This window comes from Symphalangus syndactylus, chromosome 14 (assembly GCF_028878055.3).
Source record: "Symphalangus syndactylus isolate Jambi chromosome 14, NHGRI_mSymSyn1-v2.1_pri, whole genome shotgun sequence".
In the NCBI taxonomy this organism is placed as follows: domain Eukaryota; kingdom Metazoa; phylum Chordata; class Mammalia; order Primates; family Hylobatidae; genus Symphalangus; species Symphalangus syndactylus.
The window spans coordinates 15142795-15162656 of record NC_072436.2 but is presented as its reverse complement, the minus strand read 5'-3'; the positions used below and the strand labels follow the sequence as shown (position 1 = coordinate 15162656).

The following is a 19862-nucleotide window of genomic DNA, read 5'->3' as shown; positions in this document are numbered from 1 at the left end:
GAATGGGCAGTGAGCTGCCGGGGTACTGAGGAGTAGGATGGGGGAGCACTGGGGTCGGGGGGCGCCCTAAGATGGGGTGGGGAGCACTAGGATGGGGGAGTCCTAGGATTGGGGGTAGCACTAGGATGGGGGAGTGGGGCGCCTGTCCCCACCCAGCATTGACACATGGATGTCAAACTGTTACTTAAAAAAATGTATTGAGGTATAATTCACATAATACAAAATAACCATCTTACAGCAAACAGCTCAGGGGCTTGTAGAACGTTCACCATGGTGTGGAAACCACCACTGCTTCTAGTTCCAGAACATTCTCATCAGCCCAGAAGGAAGCCCCGCACCCATCGGTGGTCCCTCCGCATCCCCCTCCCCCTCCCCTCAGCCACCCACGCACTTTCTGTGTCTGGATTTGCCTGTCTGGACACCGAGTATCCACGGAGCCGTGTGCTGTCCCCTCGGGAGGCACCAGGCTGGTCCGCAGTGGTCCCACGGCGTGAGGACTCACTTGTTATTTCCCATTAAAAAGTCACGGCCCTCCTCATGGGGCAGCTGCTCACCTTCCTCGGGGGCTTGAGCTGTCAGACCAGAGGGACCTGCCCCTCCAGGTAGACTGGGGAAACTGAGGCACCGGGCATTTTGAGGCTGGGCTGGTGGGGGCTGAGTGCCCTATGCCTCGGGCCCTGCTTCCAAGGGGATCCTGGACAAGCAGAGAGCCTGGACAGGCGTGAGCAGGGAGCAGAGCTCATGAGGGCACAGGCTCCAGGCACCTAGGGCTGTTGTGAGCCCACGGCCATGGGAGCCAAGCCCAGGGTGGGCTGGGGGTGCCACGGGCAGTGCTTTTAGAAGTGGCTGTGATCTAGGTCAGGAATGGCCATGGTGGATGACAGTGCAGATCCCCAGGGAGGCGTGAGCAGGGTCCCCCTGGGCTGGTGTCTTGGGGTGGAGGTTGGAGGCCTGCAAGGGGCTGGAGGATGTGGAGAGAAGACAAGGGATTAGAGGTTGGGTTTCCTCGGGGGGCTGGGTGTGAGAGTGGGGGAAGGGGTTAGGTTTCCCACAGGGCCGGGGAGGGCAGGAGGCAGGACCGCATGGGGAACTAGCCTCAGCTGTGTATGGTTGGGAAACTCCAGGGCAGTCCGATGAAGGTGTCGGGTGTGGGCGGTGGCCACTGGGCCTGGTGACGGGGCTGGAGGCTGCGGTGGTGGGTGACGTGCTGGGGTCAGGGAAGGGAACCTGCACCAGCTCAGGGGAGGGGTGGGCTGAGGACAATGGAGGGGGTGCCCAGAAGCTGGAGGAGGCTGGCGGGGCTGCCCCGGACCCGGAATGCAGCTCTCGGGATGGCTGTCCCTTTTGCTCGCCAGTCATGGGACACATTCAACCCAGAGCTCGGCCAGGGTGCTCCCAGGACAGAGCCTGGGTCGCTGCCCCATTGCTGGCCTAGCCAAGGCACCTCCACCCCCGGTCTCCGTGTCTCCCTCACCTGGGGACACCTCGCCCACTGCCCAGCTGGGGGCTATTCCCAAGCTCCTCACTAGCAGGGTCACCTGCTCCTTGGACACTTGGGTGGGTCCTGCTGGCTCAGAGCAGGACTGTGGACACAGGCAAGGGTGTGTGTGTGTGCATGAGTGTGTGCATGTACGAATGTGTCCATGAGTGAGCATGAGTGGGAGCGTGTGCATTTGTGTGTGTGCATGTCTGTGAGAGCACCTGTGTGTGTGTGCAAGTGTGTGTCAGTGTGTCTCTGTGCTCCTTCCCTTCCTTGCCCCAGGTGTGCCACAGGCACCTCAGGGCATTGGTGTCCCCTCCCACACTGTATCCAGTGCCTTCCATTGGGGGAACCCCTGGGGCTCATCCCCAGGTACCTCGTCCCGGAGCCATGTGTGGCTTCAAGTCCAGCCGGTCATCCTAGAGGCTGGTACTGGTCCAGCGGACATTCCCTGTGAGCTGGCCTGGGCTGTGGTATCGGGCAGGGAGGGTCCCTGTGGACAGGGGTGGGCTCCTCCAAGGACCACATCAGGCGCTTTGCAAGGTGCCGGGGGTGTTGGGACCACATGTCAGGATAGAGGAGCAAGTGGGAGGCTGAGCGTGTTGGGGGCGGCGGAGAGTGGACGGAGACCCCAGGGCAGGTGGCCATTCTGCGTCCAGCGCGGCTCTGTAAAGGCAGCAGTGATGGCATCGGGTTTGAGTGATAATCAAATACAATTATACATCGTCTGATTCTAAACGCAGTGCACGCTTGTTGTAGAAAATGTGAAAGTGCAGAATGCAACCAACTGGATTTCTACCTCCCAAGACAAACTCTTCTTGCTTTGGGGTATTCTTTCCCAGCTTTCTTCTGTTTTTTTTTTTTTTTTTTTTTTACAAACTTGTGATCAGGATTTGTAAATAGTTCTATGTCCTGCTTCTTGTTTCTACCCTTACTGAGGGTAGAGGGAAGAGAACCAAACGGCGCATGGTGACCTTGTGTAATTTCATTAATTCTAACATCTATGAGACGTCAAAGCTCATCAAATATGTATATGCACTTCTATCTATACACCAGGCCCTGCAGTCACGATGACACATTTCCCTCATGCCCTGGTCCTGGGCGTCCTGCACGTCCTGCTTCTTTTCCTTAGCATAACGTCGTTGATATCTTCCCGTTTGTTTAAAACACCTTCTTTTCTTTGAGACAGGGTCTTGCTCCATCACCCAGGCTCGAGTGCAGTGGCACGACCTCAGCTCACTGCAACCTCCACGCCCGGGCTTAAGCGATCCTCCCACTTCCGCCTCTGGAGTAGCTGGGACCACAGGCGTGTGCCACTATGCCTGGCTAGTTTTTTTTTTTTTTGTATTTGTAAATGGGGTTTCACCATGTTGGCCAGGCTGGTCTCAAACTCCTGAGCTCAAGCAATCTGCCAGTCTTGGCATCCTGGGATTACAGGTGTGAGCCACCTCACCCAGCCTAAAACATAGTCTTAAATTCACTTTTTATGGTTTATTTTGCAGATATACCATTGTTTTTATTTCATCATTCTTTTACTGTTGAACATTTAGGCTCTTTTTTACTTTTTTTTTTTTTTTTGAGACGGAGTCTCGCTCTATCGCCCAGGCTGGAGTGCAGTGGCGCCATCTCGGCTCACTGCAAGCTCCGCCTCCCAGGTTCACACCATTGTCCTGCCTCAGCCTCCCGAGTAGCTGGGACTACAGTTACCTGCCACCACGCCCAGCTAATTTTTGTATTTTTAGTAGAGACAAGATTTCACTGTGTTAGCCAGGATGGTCTCAATATCCTGACCTCGTGATCTGCCCGCCTCGGCCTCCCAGAGTGCTGAGATTACAGGCGGGAGCCACCAGGCCTGGCCTCTTTTTTGCTCTTATAAACACCACTGCAATGAACATCTCTGTGCAAACAGCTTTTTCCATCTGTGGAGTTCACTTTCTCATTCCTTACTTTATTTTTATTCTGGATGCGTGTGCCCTCTAGGTTATTGGTTATTTTCTTAGTGTAAATTTCCAGACGTGGAATTACTTGGCTGGAGCGGAGGCAGGGCCCCAGGCTGTTCTGATTTAACATCCACCAAACGGCCTGGGCTGCCAGTTCTGATTTACTGGCTTCTAAAAACTCACGCTGTCTGGAAGCTGGATGTGTTGTAATTTTGCATTTCTTTATGATCAAGGCTGAACATTTTCTCCCGGATTGGGCAGTTTGGTTTTTTGTTGTTGTTTGTTTTGAGACGGCGTCTTGCTCTGCCGTCCAGGCTGGAGTGCAGTGGTGCGATCTCGGCGGCTCACTACAATCTCCATCTCTTGGGCTCAAGCCATTCTCCTGCCTCAGCCTCCTGAGTAGCTGGGATTACAGGCCCGTGCCACCATGCCCGGCTAATTTTTGTATTTTTAGTAGAGACAAGGTTTCACCATGTTGGCCAGGCTGGTCCCAAACTCCTGACCTCAAGTGATCCACCCACCTCGGCCTCTCAAAGTGCTGGGATTACAGGTGTGAGCCACTGTGCCCTGCCGGGTTGGGCAATTTGTATTTCCTCATTTGTGAGCTGACTTCACGTAGTTTGTTTGCTTGTGGGTTTTGTTTTTGAGACAGGGTCTCACTCTGTCACCCAGGCTGCGGTGCAGTGGCTCAATCTTGGCTCACGGCAACCTCCACCTCCTGGGCTCAAGTGATCCTCCCACCTCGGCCTCCTGAGTAGCTGGGACCACAGGTGTGCATCACCACACCCAGCTAATTTTTTTTTTTTTTTTTTTTTTTTTTTTTTTAGGTGGAGTCTCGCTCTGTCGCCCAGGCTGGAGTACAATGGTGTGATCTTGGCTCACTGCAACCTCCACCTCCTGAGTTCAAGTCATTCTCCTGCCTCAGCCTCCCAAGTAGCTGGGATTACAGGTGCCCACCACCACGCCCAGTCAATTTTTGTATTTTTTTGTAGAGAAGAGATTTGGCCATGTTGCCCAGGCTGGTCTCGAACTCCTGACCTCGAGTGATCCGCCTGCCTCGGCTTCCCAAAGTGCTGGGATTACAGGTGTGAGCCACTGCACCCAGTCTTGTTTATGTTGGGGTCTTAACGTATTAGTTATTTTTTACTGATTGTGTGCTCTGTGTAGTCATGACATCAGCTCTTCGACACATTTTCTGTAAATTGCTTTTTCTGGTTTGCTGTGGTGCCTTTAATTTGAGGGCTTTTATCAAACACACTTTTTTTTTTTTTTTTCTGAGATGGAGTTTCGCTCTTGTCGCCCAGGCTGGAGTGCAGTGGCACGATTTCTGCTCACCGCAACCTCCGCCTCCCAGATTCAAGTGATTCTCCTGTCTCAGCCTCCCGAGTAGCTAGGATTACAGAAGCATGCCACCACGCCCGGCTAATTTTTGTATTTTTAGTAGAGACAGAGTTTCATCATGTTGGTCAGGCTGGCCTCGAACTCCTGACCTCAGGTGATCCGCCCACCTCAGCCTCCCAAAGTGCTGGGATTACAGGCGTGAACCACTGCGCCCGGCCGGAACAGACATTTTTATGGAGCCAAAGCCTTCAATATTTTCTTTTGTGATCCCTTCCATTGCTTTTAGCTTAAAAACCCTTCTCCATTTAGAAATCTAATATTTACCTATTTTCTTTTAAGATGCTGTAATCTACCTTACAATAATTTAATCTGAAGTTATGCAGTCAGGCTTTTTTTTTTTTTTTTTTCTTTTCTTTTCTTTCTTTTTTTTTTTTGATGGAGTCTCACTCTATCGATAGCCCAGGCAGGGAGTACAGTGGCACAGTCTTGGCTCACTGCATCTTCCACCTCGGGAGTTCAAGCGATTTTCCTGCCTCAGCCTCCTGAGTAGCTGGGATTACAGGCACTTGCCACCACGCCCGGCTAATTTTTGTATTTTTAGTAGAGGCAGAGTTTCACCATGTTGGCCAGGCTGGTCTCGAACTCCTGACCTCAAGTGATCCATCCACCTCGGCCTCCCAAAGTGTTGGGATTACAGGCATGAGCCACTGCGCCCGGCCTGAAGTCAGGCTTTTCATGGAGCGTGGAATCCTCTGCATGGCCAGGCCCAGATTTTGGTGGGTTTGGCCCCAGCACTATGAGGTTCTAATTATTGTAGTTTTTGACGCTGGAAGGGCAAATTTCCTGTCTGTGCTTTCTTTTTCCACACTGTTAGCTTCTTTCACCTGGGAGCTTTGTCTAAGGCAGTGTCTGTAATGGGCACCAGCACGTTGGACTTTGTAGCTTGTGATTCACAGGAGTGAGCCGGGCTCTCAGACTTTGCCACACTCTCCGGTGTGGATCTGAAGACAGAAGCTTTAATAACAATGAAGGTGAACTCCTACGCTGGAAACGTGAATGGGGGTGGGGTGGGGTGCGGCACTGAGAGTGGGTGGGCGGCTCTCAAGGGAGCCCCGTGGGCTCCTGCAGGCCCCCTGCCTGGTCCCCTTACCTCTCCATTGTCCCAGCTGCAGCGGCCCCGCCTGGGGGTGCCTCCAGGGGCCACTGTGTCCTCTCAGCAACCCACAGGCCTGCTGTTCCCTGAAGATGTGGCCAACCTCTCCCCAGGGTCCCGGCTACCTTGCCCCAGGTGTGAACACCCAACCAGCACAGAGCGATGGGGAGAGCAGTGTCGGGGGTGGGACAAGGGGCCTTGATCTTTACCCCCAGGCTCCCATCTGCAGCTTTGCTGACCCTGACCCATTTGTTTGTGTGATTTGAGGACATTTTGGGGGCATTTTTGGGGGGTGTGGGTCAGGCCGGGTCTGTGTAAGAGACCCTGGCTGTTGGTGCCACGAAAGGTGACAGAGGCTGCCTCGGGGAGGGGAGTGAGCCCCGAGTTCCTGGAGGGGTGCATGTAGCCACTTAGCAGGAAGCTTCCTGAGGGACCGAGCGGGGACAGGGGTGGGGGCAGAGAGCCACACCTTGTATGCTGGCCACCCGTCCCTGTGGGAAGGCAGCTTGGGTGGAGGAAGCATGCAGGGGCAACCCTTGGTCCCGTGCTCATCCTGGGCGCACCTGCTGTTGTGGGGGGAATGGCCGGGAGCCTTGGAACCTCAGACTGAGCCGGCATATGGGGGTCACGCCCGCACCCACGGGGCATGCCAGGCATACCCGATGGGTGAGCAGAGCCTGGAGCCCCGGGCAGGCAGGGCCCAAGGTTCCAGAAGAGGCGGTGTGGGTGGAGAGTGTGGAGGCCTCGCCTTACCCTGTGGGTATCACACCCTGTGGCCACCCACTGTGGGGCCCCTGGACTCTACACAGTCCTGGCCTCATCAGGGGTACGGATTGCTAACCGTGGGGCGACGTGCTGAGGAGAGAGACTGTGGAGCCAGAGGGGCCGAGGAGGCTAGAGGACCAGGTGTGGCCACAGGAGGTGGGGCTGTGTGGACACGGTGGGTGGGGGCTGTATGGCCCGGGGAGGTGGGGCTGTGTGGACACGGTGGGTGGGGGCTGCGTGGCCCCAGGCAGAGCTGGATGGGGTTGAGGGGAAGTGCATTTGGACCCAACACAGAAAACTTTCTAGCTCTTGGCTTTGACCAGGGCGACCCTGTGCTGCAGTGAGCACCCGGTCCTAGGGACAGCCTTGTAGAAGCTGGGCCAGGTCAGGTGATGTGTCCCAGGACTCCAGGGTCCCGCACAGGCTGCGTGGGACCTGGCCAAGGGCTTGGGCTGTGGGGCCACCCTCAGGCTCAGCCAGGCCACTCTCGGAACTCTCCCATGGCCTTTGAGGGAGGGCCGTGTGCCGGCAACGCTGTGGGCTATGGTACCCCAAGCTGGGATCCCCCAGCTCTCCCTGAGCAAGCGCCATCCTGGACCATGCCTGTGTTTTGAGCTGAGGCCATGCTGTGCCTGGAGCAGGGAGGCCAGCTGTGCGTGGCCCAGAGTCCCGGGAGCCTCCTGTCCTCTCCACCGCGTGTGTAAAATGGCTGAGAGTGCCACCTGGTGGGCGTGAGGGTCCCACCGACAATGCGTCCACACCTCCGTGGATAGGGTGGTTACAAGTAAAGTGGACTTTGGGGGACGGGGACAGGGAGGCTGGCTGGCCGGGGCGGGGGTGGGGCTGGGTCCTCACTGCTCAGGGAGACTCACAGGTGAGGGGCCACTCCCAGGAGGGGGAGACTGACTCAAAGCTGGCAGCCTGTTGTTGGGGGTGTCTCCACCACAAGCACCTTCTCTTTCCTGCTCGTGGTCCCCTGCCAGTTCCCTGTGGCTGGCTCTGCCTCTTCCCACCCCAACCTCTCAGCAGAGCCAACGCTCCAGAGCCGGACAATGGCCAAATAGACATTAACTTTGAAACTGGAGGCCGAGGCGGGAGGATCGATTGAACCCAGGAGTTTGAGACCAGCCCAATCAACATAGTGAGACCTGTCTCTACAAAAAAATGTAAAAATTAGTGGGTGTGGTGGCGCAAGGCTGTGGTCTGAGCTACTTGGGAGGCTAAGGTGGGAGGATTATTTGAGCCCAGGAGTTTGAGGCTGCCATGAGCCGTGATTGCACCACTGCGCTCCAGCCTGGGTGACAGAGCAAGATTCTGTCTCAAAAAAAAGGAAAAAAGAAAAAAAAAGAGCAGGACCGGTGGCTCATGTCTGTAATCCCAGCACTTTGGGAGGCCAAGGCGGGTGGATCACCTGAAGTCAGGAGTTCGAGACCAGCCTGGGTAACGTAGTAAAACCCCATTTCTACTAAAAATACAAAAATTAGCCGGGGGTGGTGGTGGCAGGTGCCTGTAATCCCAGCTACTTGGGGGGCTGAGGTGGAAGAATCACTTGAACTGGGGAGGTGGAGGTTGCAGTGAGCTGAGATCATGCCACTGCACTCTAGCCTGGGTGACAGAGTGAGACTCTGTCAAAAAAGAGAGAGAGAGGGAGAAAGAAAAAGAAAAAAGAAAGAAAAAAAAGAAACTAACTGCTAGCAGCAGAGGCCTCTAGGGTTAGCCTGGGCAGAGTCCTTGAAGCTGATCTGGACCTGCCCCCAGCGCGTCCAGCCATGTATGCACAGCAGATGTGCCCTCACCACCCCCACCTTGGGACCAGCTGGTGCCAGGCCTGAGCCACTGCGTCTGAGCATGTCTTTGAGGACTGATGGCGACCCTCTGGAGACCTGCCCAGCCACCAAGCTTTCCGTGGCACCCCACCCTTGCTGGGCCTGTCTTGTGTCCCAGGAGGCACAGGGGTTGGGGGCAGATACCACAAAGGCTTTGCTGGGGAGGCCCTTGGAAGGGCTGTTGTGTGAGTTTCCTGTGGCCGCTGTGGCCACTGACTACAGATTTCACGGAATCTATTATTGTAGGTTCTGGAGGTCAGAAATGGAAAGTCACTTACTTGCTTTTCTTTTGGGGGCTACAGAGTTTCTGTCACCCAGACTGGAGTGCAGTGGTGCAATCTCAGCTCACTGTAGCGTCTGCCTCCCGGGTTCCAGCGATTCTCCTGCCTCAGCCTCCCAGGTAGCTGGGATTACAGGCACATGCCACCATGCCTGGCTAGTTTTTTGTATTTTTAGTAGAGACAGGGTTTTCACCATGTTGGCCAGGCTGGTCTTGAACTCCTAACCTCAGGTGATCCACCCATCTTGGCCTCCCAAGTGCTGGGATTACAGGCGTGAGCCACCGCGCCCGGCCGAAAGTCAGTTTCACGGGCTACAGTCAACGCGGTGGAGGCTGGGCTCTGGGGAGAGTCCACCCCTGGCCTTTTCAGCCCCTTGCATCCACAGCTCCCAGCCCTCACGGCCCCCACAGTCCCCACGGTTCCCATGGCCTCTGATTCTGCAGTCACTTCTCCTCTCATCTCCAATTCCTGCCTACCTCGTCCAAAGACCCTCGGGATGACCCTGGCTCACCTGGCAATCTGGGCTAATGGCCCCACCTCAGGTCCTTACCTTAATCCCACCCGCAAAGCTCCTTTTGCCATGCAAGGCACCCAGAGTCTCATGTTTCAAGGATCGGGAGGTGGACAGCTCTAGGGGCCGTTGTTCTGCATATACCAGGTGCCCCCTTACCAAATCTGGGGCAATTTGAGAATCAAACTAAACAATTATAGTAACACATTACAGCTCATTGGAATGAAAAGGTGCGCTGTGTGATGTAAGTAAATGGGAATGATAGCGTCTTGAGCACTGATACGAAAAAAGCAAGTGGGGGTGAAGGCCCTGCCCTCCCTCACAGCAGAGTGCAGACCAAGAGATGCAGCAGGAACAGTAGAAATAGTGACCAGCCAGGCCGGATGGCACATGCCTGTCAAACCCCTCATCCCAGCTACCCGGGAGGCTGGGCAGGGAGAGGACTGCTTGAGGCCAGGAGTTCCAGGCTGCAGTGAGCTGCGATCACACCACTGCATTCCCATCTGGACAAAACGGTGAGACCCCATCTCTAAAACAAAAAGAAATAGAGTCACCCTCTGGGGGTCCCAAGGATGGCCGATTCAGCGCCAGTGGACAAGGCTGGTGGACAGAGGACTCATGGGCTGTGACGATCCTGGTGCATTTTACCCCCCATAGGTGAGGCCCTGGTTCCTTGTGTGGACAATTGCCTTAGGAAGCCACAGCCTGGACACGTGTGTGCATGCTGGTGTCACGGTGTATCCACCGCAGGCTCACATAGGCATCCTCCAGCCCAGCTGCAGAGGAGGCAGAACTGCCCCCATTCTCACCATGGCCAGGTGCACAGCCTCAGCAGTGCAGTGGAGGGCTGGGGCATCAGCAGGGGTCACCAGGGTTGGGGGGTCTGCTTTGAAGTGACCTTTCGGTGCAGCTACCTGGGCTCTCATAAGGCCTGCGGGAGGACCGGGGACTGCAGTATGGCCAGGCCGGGCTTGGAAGAGCCTGGGGGACACTGTGTGGCATGTGTGGCAGCAGAGGGCCGGGCTTGGAAGAGCCTGGGGGACACTGTGCGGCGTGTGTGACAGCAGAGGGCCGGGCTTGGAAGAGCCTGGGGGACACTGTGCGGCGTGTGTGGCAGCAGAGGGCCGGGCTTGGAAGAGCCTGGGGGCTGCGCGGCATGTGTGGCAGCAGAGGGCCGGGCTTGGAAGAGCCTGGGGGACACTGTGCGGCGTGTGTGGCAGCAGAGGGTTGAACACTGGGATGCTGGTTTAAATGGGCTTTCAAGAAGTTTCAGAAACAAAGCCATGTGCAACTTGTGTCTTCCTGGGCACGAGTTTCTGGGCTGAGGTCCCAGGTACCCCTTCTCGCATCTGGGAAGAATGAGGCATTAATGAGAGGGACAGGCAAGCAGACCCCACAGAGGCCTCCCCACCTGCTAGTGGGAGCTGGTCCCAAGGAGATAAGTGGGGCCTCCCGCGTGGCTTGTGGAAGGGCAGGCATGGCGTCTGGAGCAGGGCAGTGGAGCTGGCAGAGCCGGGCCACCCTTTGGGTGTGCTTGTGACATCCCTGAGCCTGTTTTCATACTCGTAAAGTGAGGATGATGATACCTACTGAGTAGGCCGATAGTGGACACAACCAGGGGATGTGTGTGCACATGTGTGCATTCATGTGTGTGCATGCACGCATGTGCGTGTGTGTGGGTTTGCACACTTGTGGGTGTGTGCACGTGTCTACGCATGTGTATCTGTATGCATGTGTGGTTGTGTGTGCGTGTATGGGTATGTGTGCACGTGTGGTTATCTGCACACGTGTGTGCGCACATGGGGGTGTGTGGTCATGTGGGTGTGCGTGCTCGTGTGTGTGGATGTGTGCACGTGGGTGTGGGCGCGTGTGTTGGTGTGCATGCATGTGTGGGTATGTGTGCGCGTGTGTGTGCACACGCGTGGGTTTGTGCGCATGTGGGTATCTGTGGGTGTGGGTATGTGGGTGCACGTGTGTGGGTATGTGTGCATGTGTGTGGGTATATGTGCACGTGTGTGGGTGTGTGCACATGTGTGTGCGTGTGCGAGTGTGCGTGTGTGGGTGTGTTTGCATGTATGGGTGTGTGCATGCACGTGTGGGTGTGTGCGCATGTGTGTGCCCATGTGCACGTGTGCGCGTGTGGGGGTGTGCGCGTGGGTGTGTGTGCACGTGTGGGTACATGTGTGTGCATGTGTGGGTAGGTGTGCACGCACTTGTGTGGGTATGTCTCTGCGTGTGTACGTGTGTGTGTAGGTGTCTGGGTGTGGGTGTGTGCACACGTGTGGGTATGTGTGTGCGTGTGTGTGTGGGGCTATGTGTGTGCGTGTGTGGGTCTGTGTGCATGTGTGGGTATGTGCTTGTGTGGGTGTGGGTATGTGTGCGTGTGTGTGGGTATGGGGGTATGTCTGTGTGCACACGTGTGTGGGTATGTGTCCGTGCGTGTGTGCACGTGTGTGTGTGGGTGCACCATGTGGGTTTGTGTGCGCGTATGTGCGTATGTGGGGGGTGTGCACGTGTGTGGGTATGTGTGCGTGCGTGTCTGTGTGCATGTGTGGGTGTGTGTGTGCCCGTGTGGGTATGTGTGCATGCGTGTGTGGGTATGTGTGCATGCTTCTGTTATGCACACATGCATATGTGTGTGTGCATGTCTGTGCATGAACGTTCGTGTCTTGGCCTGTGTACAGTGTGTACACACGGTCACACATATTGTTGTATGCATGTTACGTGTGCATGTATGTTTCACGTGTTTTCGTGGTGTGTGCATGTGTGTTTCATGTGTTTTCATGCATGCACATACATGGGCACGTTTGTGTGCTGGATTGTTACAACAGGTGTCATGGTTCCCAGGGCACTAGGCCTGGCCCTTGGCATCTGGGGTCAGAGCCTGGTCTTACAAGCTGACAGGCAGCAGGTACCTCTGATGAGGGCACAGAGAAGGCTCCAGGAATGTATAGGCGGCAGAGGGGGCACTCGGCTGTGGGTGCCAGGGTGGCCGAGAGCAGGTGGGCCTGAGGGAGGCAGCCTGTGGCCGAGAGACTGTGGGAACCCCCCTCCCCTGCCCAGGGTCCTCTTGTGGTCACCAGGCTCGCTGGTGTCCTGGACAAACCACCTCACTTCCACGGGCCCCAGTGTCCTCATCTGCGAAGTGGGGTGGTAGTAATTCCTTTTTTTTTAAGGCGGAGTCTTACTCTGTCACCCAGGCTGGAGTGCAATGGCGCAACCTCAGGTCACTGCAACCTCCGCCTCCTGGGTTCAAGCAATTCTCCTGCCTCAGCCTCCTGTGTAGCTTGGATTACAGGCTTGTGCCACCATACCCAGCTAATCTTTGTATTTTTAGTAGAGATGGGGTTTCACTATGTTGGCCAGGCTGGTCTCAAACTCCTGACCTCAAGTGATCCACCCGCCTCGGCCTCCCAAAGTGCTGAGATTACAGGCACGAGCCACCGCGCCCAGCAAGGGTGGTAGTGATTCTGATGAGGGAGGGTCTCTGCAGCTTCGGACAGCCGCTCTGACCCTCAGATGGGAACCGCTGTGGTTTCTGCTGCTCTGGGCACTGGTAGGGGCTCCAGAAACCGACCGCTTCTGTGGCTTTGAAAGCCTAGGTGTGCCGTCTCTCCTTGCAAGCCTCTGGCTGGCTTTCGTGGCCATCCCCCACCCCTACACATCCACCTTCAGGGACACGGCCTTGTGCTCACAGGCAGGCCTGCCTGGTGTCCCTGCCCACCTCTGCCCTCCACTGAGTCAGCACGTGGTGCTGAATGACCCCCCATGGCCGCCCAGCACTGGGACCGGGGCCTTCTAGAGGGGAGGAGGAACTCATAGCAGGGCCGTGCCCCAGGGCCAGCTGCTTCAGTGCAGGGGAGGACCAGGCATGGGATGGGGTCTTGCTGGGAGGAGCCCAGGGTAGCTGAGATGGGAACCTGGCAGCAGGGGAGGCTGAGGCCAGCTGCCTCCATAAGGGGGAGGACCAGGGAGGGGATGGGGTCCTGGGAGGGGAGCCCAGGGTGGCTGAGGTGGGGTCTGAAAGGGAGGTCGGTGGGGAGGCTGAGGCCAGCTGCCTCCGTTCAGGGGAGGACCAGGGAGGGGATGGGGCCATGGGAGGGGAGTCCAGGGTGGCCGAAGTGGGGTCCGAAAAGGGGAGGCTGAGGTCGGGCCTCCTGGGGTTGCTCTTTGCCCAGCAGGTGGCCTGTCCAGCCCCAGGGCTCTGCCAGCTCTGAGGACAGGAGGCCAGATCCTGGCCCCAAAAGACCACAAATAGGTTCCTTCACTCATCCAGTGTGTCCCCTGAGGGAAGGGTCTGCCAGGAGAGGGGCCAGGAGGGCATGGGTGAAGTTGGCAGAGGGGTGTGGACTGATGCCAGGTGGGCACCAGATGGAGCCTGGGAGATGGGCACCATGGCAACTCGCAGTTTCGGAGGGCACGGGCTGCTTCGGAGGGCGGGGCCTGTTGAGTGCCTCGTGAGCCCCTGCCTGTGTTCCTGCCGTTTGGGTATGAGAACACAGGGGGGGTATGAGAACACGGGGGGGTATGAGAACACGGGGGGGTGTATGAGAACACAGTGGGGGGGTATGAGAACACAGTGGGGGTATGAGAACACGGGGGGGGGGTATGAGAACATGGGGGGGGTATGAGAACACAGGGGGGCTCACCCGGTGTGCAGGGTGTCCTCACACGCATGACATGCACGCCTGCACCTCCTGGAAACCTCACCTGGGATGACATCTGTTCACAGCCCCACCTGTTGGCTCTTCTCCACGTGCGGCAGAGCTGGTTTCCTTCCCCGGTGACCCGGGTCTTGCTTTGCTGGCCGCCTCCTGCCTCCTTATCCCCACAGCCCTGTCTGGTCCTCACTCCAAGCTGTCCTGGTCCCCTCTTCCTCATATGTGGGGAACAACCTGGAGACCTGAGCAGGAAGCCCAGGCTGCCCTCACTGTCTTCTAGCTCACGCCACCTCCAGGCAGCCTTCCCAGATGCCCCATTAGCCTGCAGCCCTGGCAGGGCACGCCAGGCGAGGTCAGGTGTGCCACCTCGGGCGGCCCTGCCCGCACTGACCCTGTTTCCTGGTTTGTCCAGTGGGGTAGAGATGACAACACCTTTGGGAGTGTGCTGGGCCAGGAGATGGGGTGTTGAGGGGTGTTGGGAGCTGAGAAGTTGCAGGTGCTCAGTGGCAAGAGGCACTGGGGGTGGCCGGAAAATCTCCAGGGCCAAGTGGAGGGCAGCCGGACAGAAAGCTCTTAGGGAAGGGCACGGATTGGAGCTGGGTGTGGTGGGACGGGGCAGGCCCAGGGGATGGAGCTGCGGGTCAATGTGCCCTCCCCTGCCCAGGGGACACCCAGGCTGGCCCCCACTATGCCATCCTGTGGGCGGCAGATGGACCGAGCTTCCTCGAAGCCTGGCTCAGCTCAGGGGTCCTGATTTGGAAGCCAGGCTCAGCTCGATACTCTGGCATTGGGAGGGAAGCTCTACTGTCAGTTCCCCTCTGGAATGAGGGGCTCCGTGGACCAGCAGCTGCAGAAGGGGGTTTCCCCATGGTCCCCAGGACAGAAACAGCACCAGAGGGGCCTGGCAGTGGGTTTGGCAAGGGAACAGATTCAAGGCACCAGGTGGCATGCAGGAGCCCTGCTGCCTAGCAGAGGCAGCACCGCCTTCTCAGGGACAGCGAGGTCCCCGCACCTCAGAGGCTGGAAGGGCCTTGAGCCCCCGCTGTCCAGAGCCTGGGGTGTGGCCAGCAGCCAGCAACATGGTCTCCTGTGTTTGACAGAGTCCATGTCCCCTTCCCAGCCCCAGAGGGGCAAGGTGGGGTGACGGATCCGGGAGAGAGATGGGGGTCCCCCTGTAGTCCCTGAGACCCTGATCTCTCAGGGATATCTGTGAACCTAAGAATTGAGAACCGGGCAGGCTCTGGCCACTCTGCCAATCCCATGTCCCCCTGGCAAGGCCAGGGCGGTGTCCAGTGGCTGGCTGCAGGACTGCAGGCTCTGGCCACCTGCTTGCCACACTGTGAGGTGTGGGGTCTGGGGTGAGAGGTCAGGGTGCTGAGGCCCAGCCTGGCATGCAGCAAGTCCAGGCAGGGCTGTGGAGCCCAGAGCAGGGGCAGGGGCCCGGCCGGCCCTCAGCCATGGCCACTCTCACCGTGCTGCTCTCCCACAGACGGCGCCCCGCTCAGCGAGCTGTCCTGGCCGTCCTCCCTCGCCGTGGTGGCTGTGTCTTTCTCCGGGCTCTTCGCTGTCATCGTCCTCATGCTGGCCTGCCTGTGCTGTAAGAAGGGCGGCATCGGGTTCAAGGTGAGGCCTGGGGGCTGCGAGAGCTGCCGTGGGATCCTGCAGGCGAGGCCTGTAGCGTCCACTTGACCCTGAGCTTCCCTCCTTCCCGGGGCCATCAAGGTGGCTGCTGGGTGGCCGTAGTCGCCGTGGGGCCACCTGGGGACCACGTGGACCCTGGCCCAGGGACTCCATAGCTCCTCTTCAGGGACCTGCCCCAGCTTCCTTGACTTTGAGGCCCTCTGTGGGGGCGTGGTCTGACGCTCCCACTCCGGCCTGAGGTTGGGCCTGAGCACTCACGGAGGCTGAGGACAGCCTTGCAGGGGGGTGTCGGGGGCTCTGGAGCTGGTGTGGGAGGGGGCTTGCCTCCCTAGAGGCCCGAATCCTGGTGGTGGACCGCCTTTGCAGGGGGCCTTCACGTCCCTCCGAATTCAATCTGCAAAGGGGAGTCCGGGCCGCCCAGACAAGCTTCCTGGCACAGGGACCTTCTTGCCAGTTGGAGTTACCTTGCCTGGGGTATCTCTGCCCTCTGGAGCGGGCGGTGTGTGATGCTACAGCCCAGCCTGCTGGTTAGGGAGCATCGCCAAGGGCGAGGCCTGGCCTCACTAGGCTGCCCCTCTGGAGGCCAAGGCCCCTGGCCAAGGACAGATGCCAAGCACTGCTCCTCCCCCTGCAAACCCCCAGCCCACCTCCAGCTGTAACTGAGCAGCAGGGAGGGCCAGGCAGAAAGAACCCCAGCCAGCATCGCCTACCCCTCCCAGAGCCCCCATGGGTCCCATTCCTGCTGATGAGCAAATGACACCCTGGCCTGGACCTCCGGTGGTTCACACGCCCACGGGGGTCAGCCCCACCCCTGGGCCAGAGGTCGGATTCGTACGCCAGGAGGAGGGTGGGAGGAGGAATTCTGCAGCGCGCACAGCACCCCATCCGTATCTCAGGGCGCCTTCCTACTAAGTGACCCATGCCGCAACTGGTGTCACCCCCATTTTGGAGACAGTCCCAGAGTCCTCCCTGCCCCTGGTATGTCATGACACAGAGTGGACCAAGGAGCTGGCTCTGCCCACCTGTCCCGCTGGCCTGGCAGGTGACGGTGCTGGGTGTGGTCTTTTTGCCTTTTCTAAAGGCCACGTTTTCCAGCCCATTCATCCTTCCAGAGCCCTCTGAGGTGGCCCAGGCCCCATCAGCCAGTGAGAAGCTGCGTGCCTGGGGGGCAAAGCTGTGGCCCCAGGCTGTGGGGTCTGCGCTCCTGCCCAGAGCCCCCACCCTGCCCTTGGGATGTGCCCCTGACCTGCTGGCACCAGGGACCGGGCCAGGCGGCGCAGGCGCCTTCCTGGGGATCCTGAAGCCAGAGCTTCAAGGTCTTGGCGGGGGCAGGAGTGGAGGTGGGGCCTGGGTGGGACGAGTAGGGCTATTGTATAAGTGGCCCCTCCTCGGGGCACTGTAAGAACAAGGCCCCAAACAAGGGCTGGCCACAGCTCCTCCTCCTGCACCCTCCTCACCTCCTTGGGAACATGGTGCCCGGAACATTCCAGCACCAGTGTGCCTCTGGGAAGTCCTGCCTCCTCCACACTGGGCTCCCTCCTGGGATTTGGGGGCCTGCGCTGGGCTCCCTGGTGGGGAGTTGTGCTGTGGGAAGGGGCTGGGCAGGCCCCCAATGCTGACCCTGTGTTACCTGATTGCACGCTGCATCAGCAGGACCCGGCCGGCCCCGGGGCAGCAGGTAATGCCTGGAGCCTGGGCCTGACCCCAGGGAGAGAGTGTGAGTCCTGGGCCTCTCTACAAAGGCTAGACGGGCGGGGCCGGGCTGGGATTGGAGGGCCAAGAGGGGGCTTCTGAGGTGGTGTCCTGGGTCCTGCGGAGGGGGAGTTGTCCACGCAGCACCTGCATCCCCCATCCCTGAGTGGCTGTGTGCTCCGAAAGTGCAGGCTGGGCCTGGCCTGCGGGAATACCGACAGAGCCACCCACCCCTCTCTTTGCAGCCCAGGGAAGGGAGGCGTCCCCAGGGTCACAAGTAGTGTATGAGGAGCCCAGGCTTCCCCTCCCACTGCACCTGCCTGTCCTCCGACTCACCAGCCTGGGTGCTGGCCAGGATCCAGCTGGAAGTCCCTTGGTCCCTCTGAGCCTTAGTTTCCCCACCACGGCACTGGGGGTTGTGAGGAGGGACAGAGGCTGTACTGAGTGCTCAGCGATTGGGGCTGTCATTGTGTGCCTGGAGCAATTACTTTCAGCTGGGCCCAGGACTTTGGAGACTTTAGCTCTCAGCGCAGGAATGTACCCTGGACTTGGGGGTGGGGTCTCCCCTAGATAGGTGCGGCCACTACATTTCAAAATAGCAGCCTGGCAGGGAGTGGCCCAGCCCTAGGCTGCACGGGGCCAGGCTCTTAAGGAGTCCTGGGAGCTCCGGAGGTGGTGCGGCCACCAGGTGAAGGTCCAGGGCTGCCGAGGCAGATGGCCGTGGCAGGTGGGCTGCCCAGGGTGAAGGTGGCCGGTTGGCTCTGGGCTCCCAGGCACCCAGGAATGCTCCTTGTCCCGGCAAGGGTGGGGGCACTTAGTTGCTTCTCCCACAGGACTGTGGGGCAGGGGGTGGTGGAATTCCTGTCCTCGAAGCTGCCCCATGGGAGGGTGGGACCCCAGACAGGGCCCAGGGTGAGGGGCTGCTGGGGATGTGGGTAGCTGAGGGGTGTTGGGGGCTGATTCTGGATGAGCAGGGCCAGCTGGCCTCAGTGCCCTCACCTCTGTCCCTTGGTTCCCTGTCTCTAGGCCCTCAGGCCCCAAGGTGGGGCTCAGCCTGGGCTGCCCACCAGGGAGGGATGGGGGAACCGAGGCCAGGCCGAGGCGCTGGTGCCTACAGCTCATCGTGCCCTTTCTGGAGTCTGAGATGGGTCCTCTTGGCTCTGGGATCTGCTTCTGGCCCCTCATGGAACAACTGAGCCTCTGGTGGGGGGCGTGGGGATAAGTGAGAGGAGACAGATGGAAGGGCAGTTAGCAGGGGTGCTGGGCCATTGGCCTGCAGGGGTGGGGGCTCCAACTCTGGGCCGAGCACCCCCTCCTGCCCTGCCCTGGGAGCTGGGCCCTGGAAGAAAGGGGCCTTTCCAGGCCCAGCCACACCCTTCCTCCACCTGCGAGAAGCCCCGCTCATGCCCGGCCCGGCCCACAGGAGTTTGAGAATGCGGAGGGGGATGAGTACGCGGCCGACCTGGCGCAGGGCTCCCTGGCCACGGCAGCACAGAACGGGCCCGATGTGTACGTCCTGCCACTCACGGAGGTCTCCCTGCCCATGGCCAAGCAGCCTGGGCGCTCAGGTGAGGGTTGGGTGGGGAGATGGGGTTGGCCTCCCTCCGGGGCCCAGGTGCTGGGCATTGGGTGTGACCTGGGGGAGCCAGGGAGACCGGAAGACTCAGCTCTGGTGCGGGGGCAGCACAGGGCTGGGAGTGGCCTGTGGGGTAGACGCAGTGTGCAGCCCTGGACTCCCTGTGGCTGCGTCACAGGCTGCACTGTGGGGCCAAAGGTGCATGCACCTCTTTCTCCTGGGCCTGGGGGCCGGCCAGGTGTTGGCAGGGTCCAGGACAGCCCTCGGCCTCCAGCCTCCCCTGCCCAAGGGGCTGCTGTGCACAGGGGCAGGGGTGGGCACCGGGGCAGGGATACGGGCTCTCTGGTCCTGGACATGGCCATGTGCTGGGGGCAGGGGCTCTTTTGCAGTCCAGGGATGCTTGACCCCACATTCCTGCCCCCTTGAGCGCCAGTCCTTCAGGGACACGGGTTCCATTGTGCATGGTGGGAGGAGGGGCACTGGTGGGGCCCGTGTGGGTGGGTGGTGAATTGGCCTTTCACTCAGGCTGGGAGGAGGGGCCGAGGGGTGAGGCTGACCCAGGAGAGCAGGTGCAGGCAGGGCCTCAGCCGCAGCCTCATCTGCCCCCATGCTAGGGTTCTAGGCCGACCACTCACATGGGGCGGATGTGCTAGGGAGGCTGAGGGTGAATGGCCAGGCTTCAGGACCTCCCAGTTCTGTCCTGGAGCCTGGGTGGTGGGTGGGGGGTCCCTCCAGAGCTATCAGATCTCAGGCCCCCTCCCAGGAAGCTTCTAGCCTGGGGCTTCCCCCATCACTGCCCACCCCCAGCTCCTCTGGGAACACAGAGGCAGGAGGGGCGTCAGGCCACTGGGAGGGGCCCCTGCCAGCCCTGTTGGGGCTCTGTTGGCACCAGGGCCTGTTACCGCGGTGCCATGCAGGCCGCCTCAGCTGCTCTGAGCCGTGCCTGGCTGGACCCTGAGAGCTGGCTATGAACTGTGCCTGGCTGGACCCTGAGA

General features: G+C 59.1%; 1 protein-coding gene across 2 annotated transcripts in view; it reads left to right on the top strand.

Moving 5' to 3' along the window:
* AATK (apoptosis associated tyrosine kinase) overlaps positions 1–19862 on the top strand; it is a 47711-nt gene that overhangs the window by 14869 nt on the left and 12980 nt on the right. For both annotated transcript variants that reach the window (XM_055240819.1, XM_055240820.2), the window contains exons 2-3: positions 15448–15581; positions 18715–18859. In XM_055240819.1, coding sequence (XP_055096794.1) covers positions 15448–15581; positions 18715–18859 — 279 coding nt within the window. The remainder of the gene's footprint in view (positions 1–15447; positions 15582–18714; positions 18860–19862) is intronic.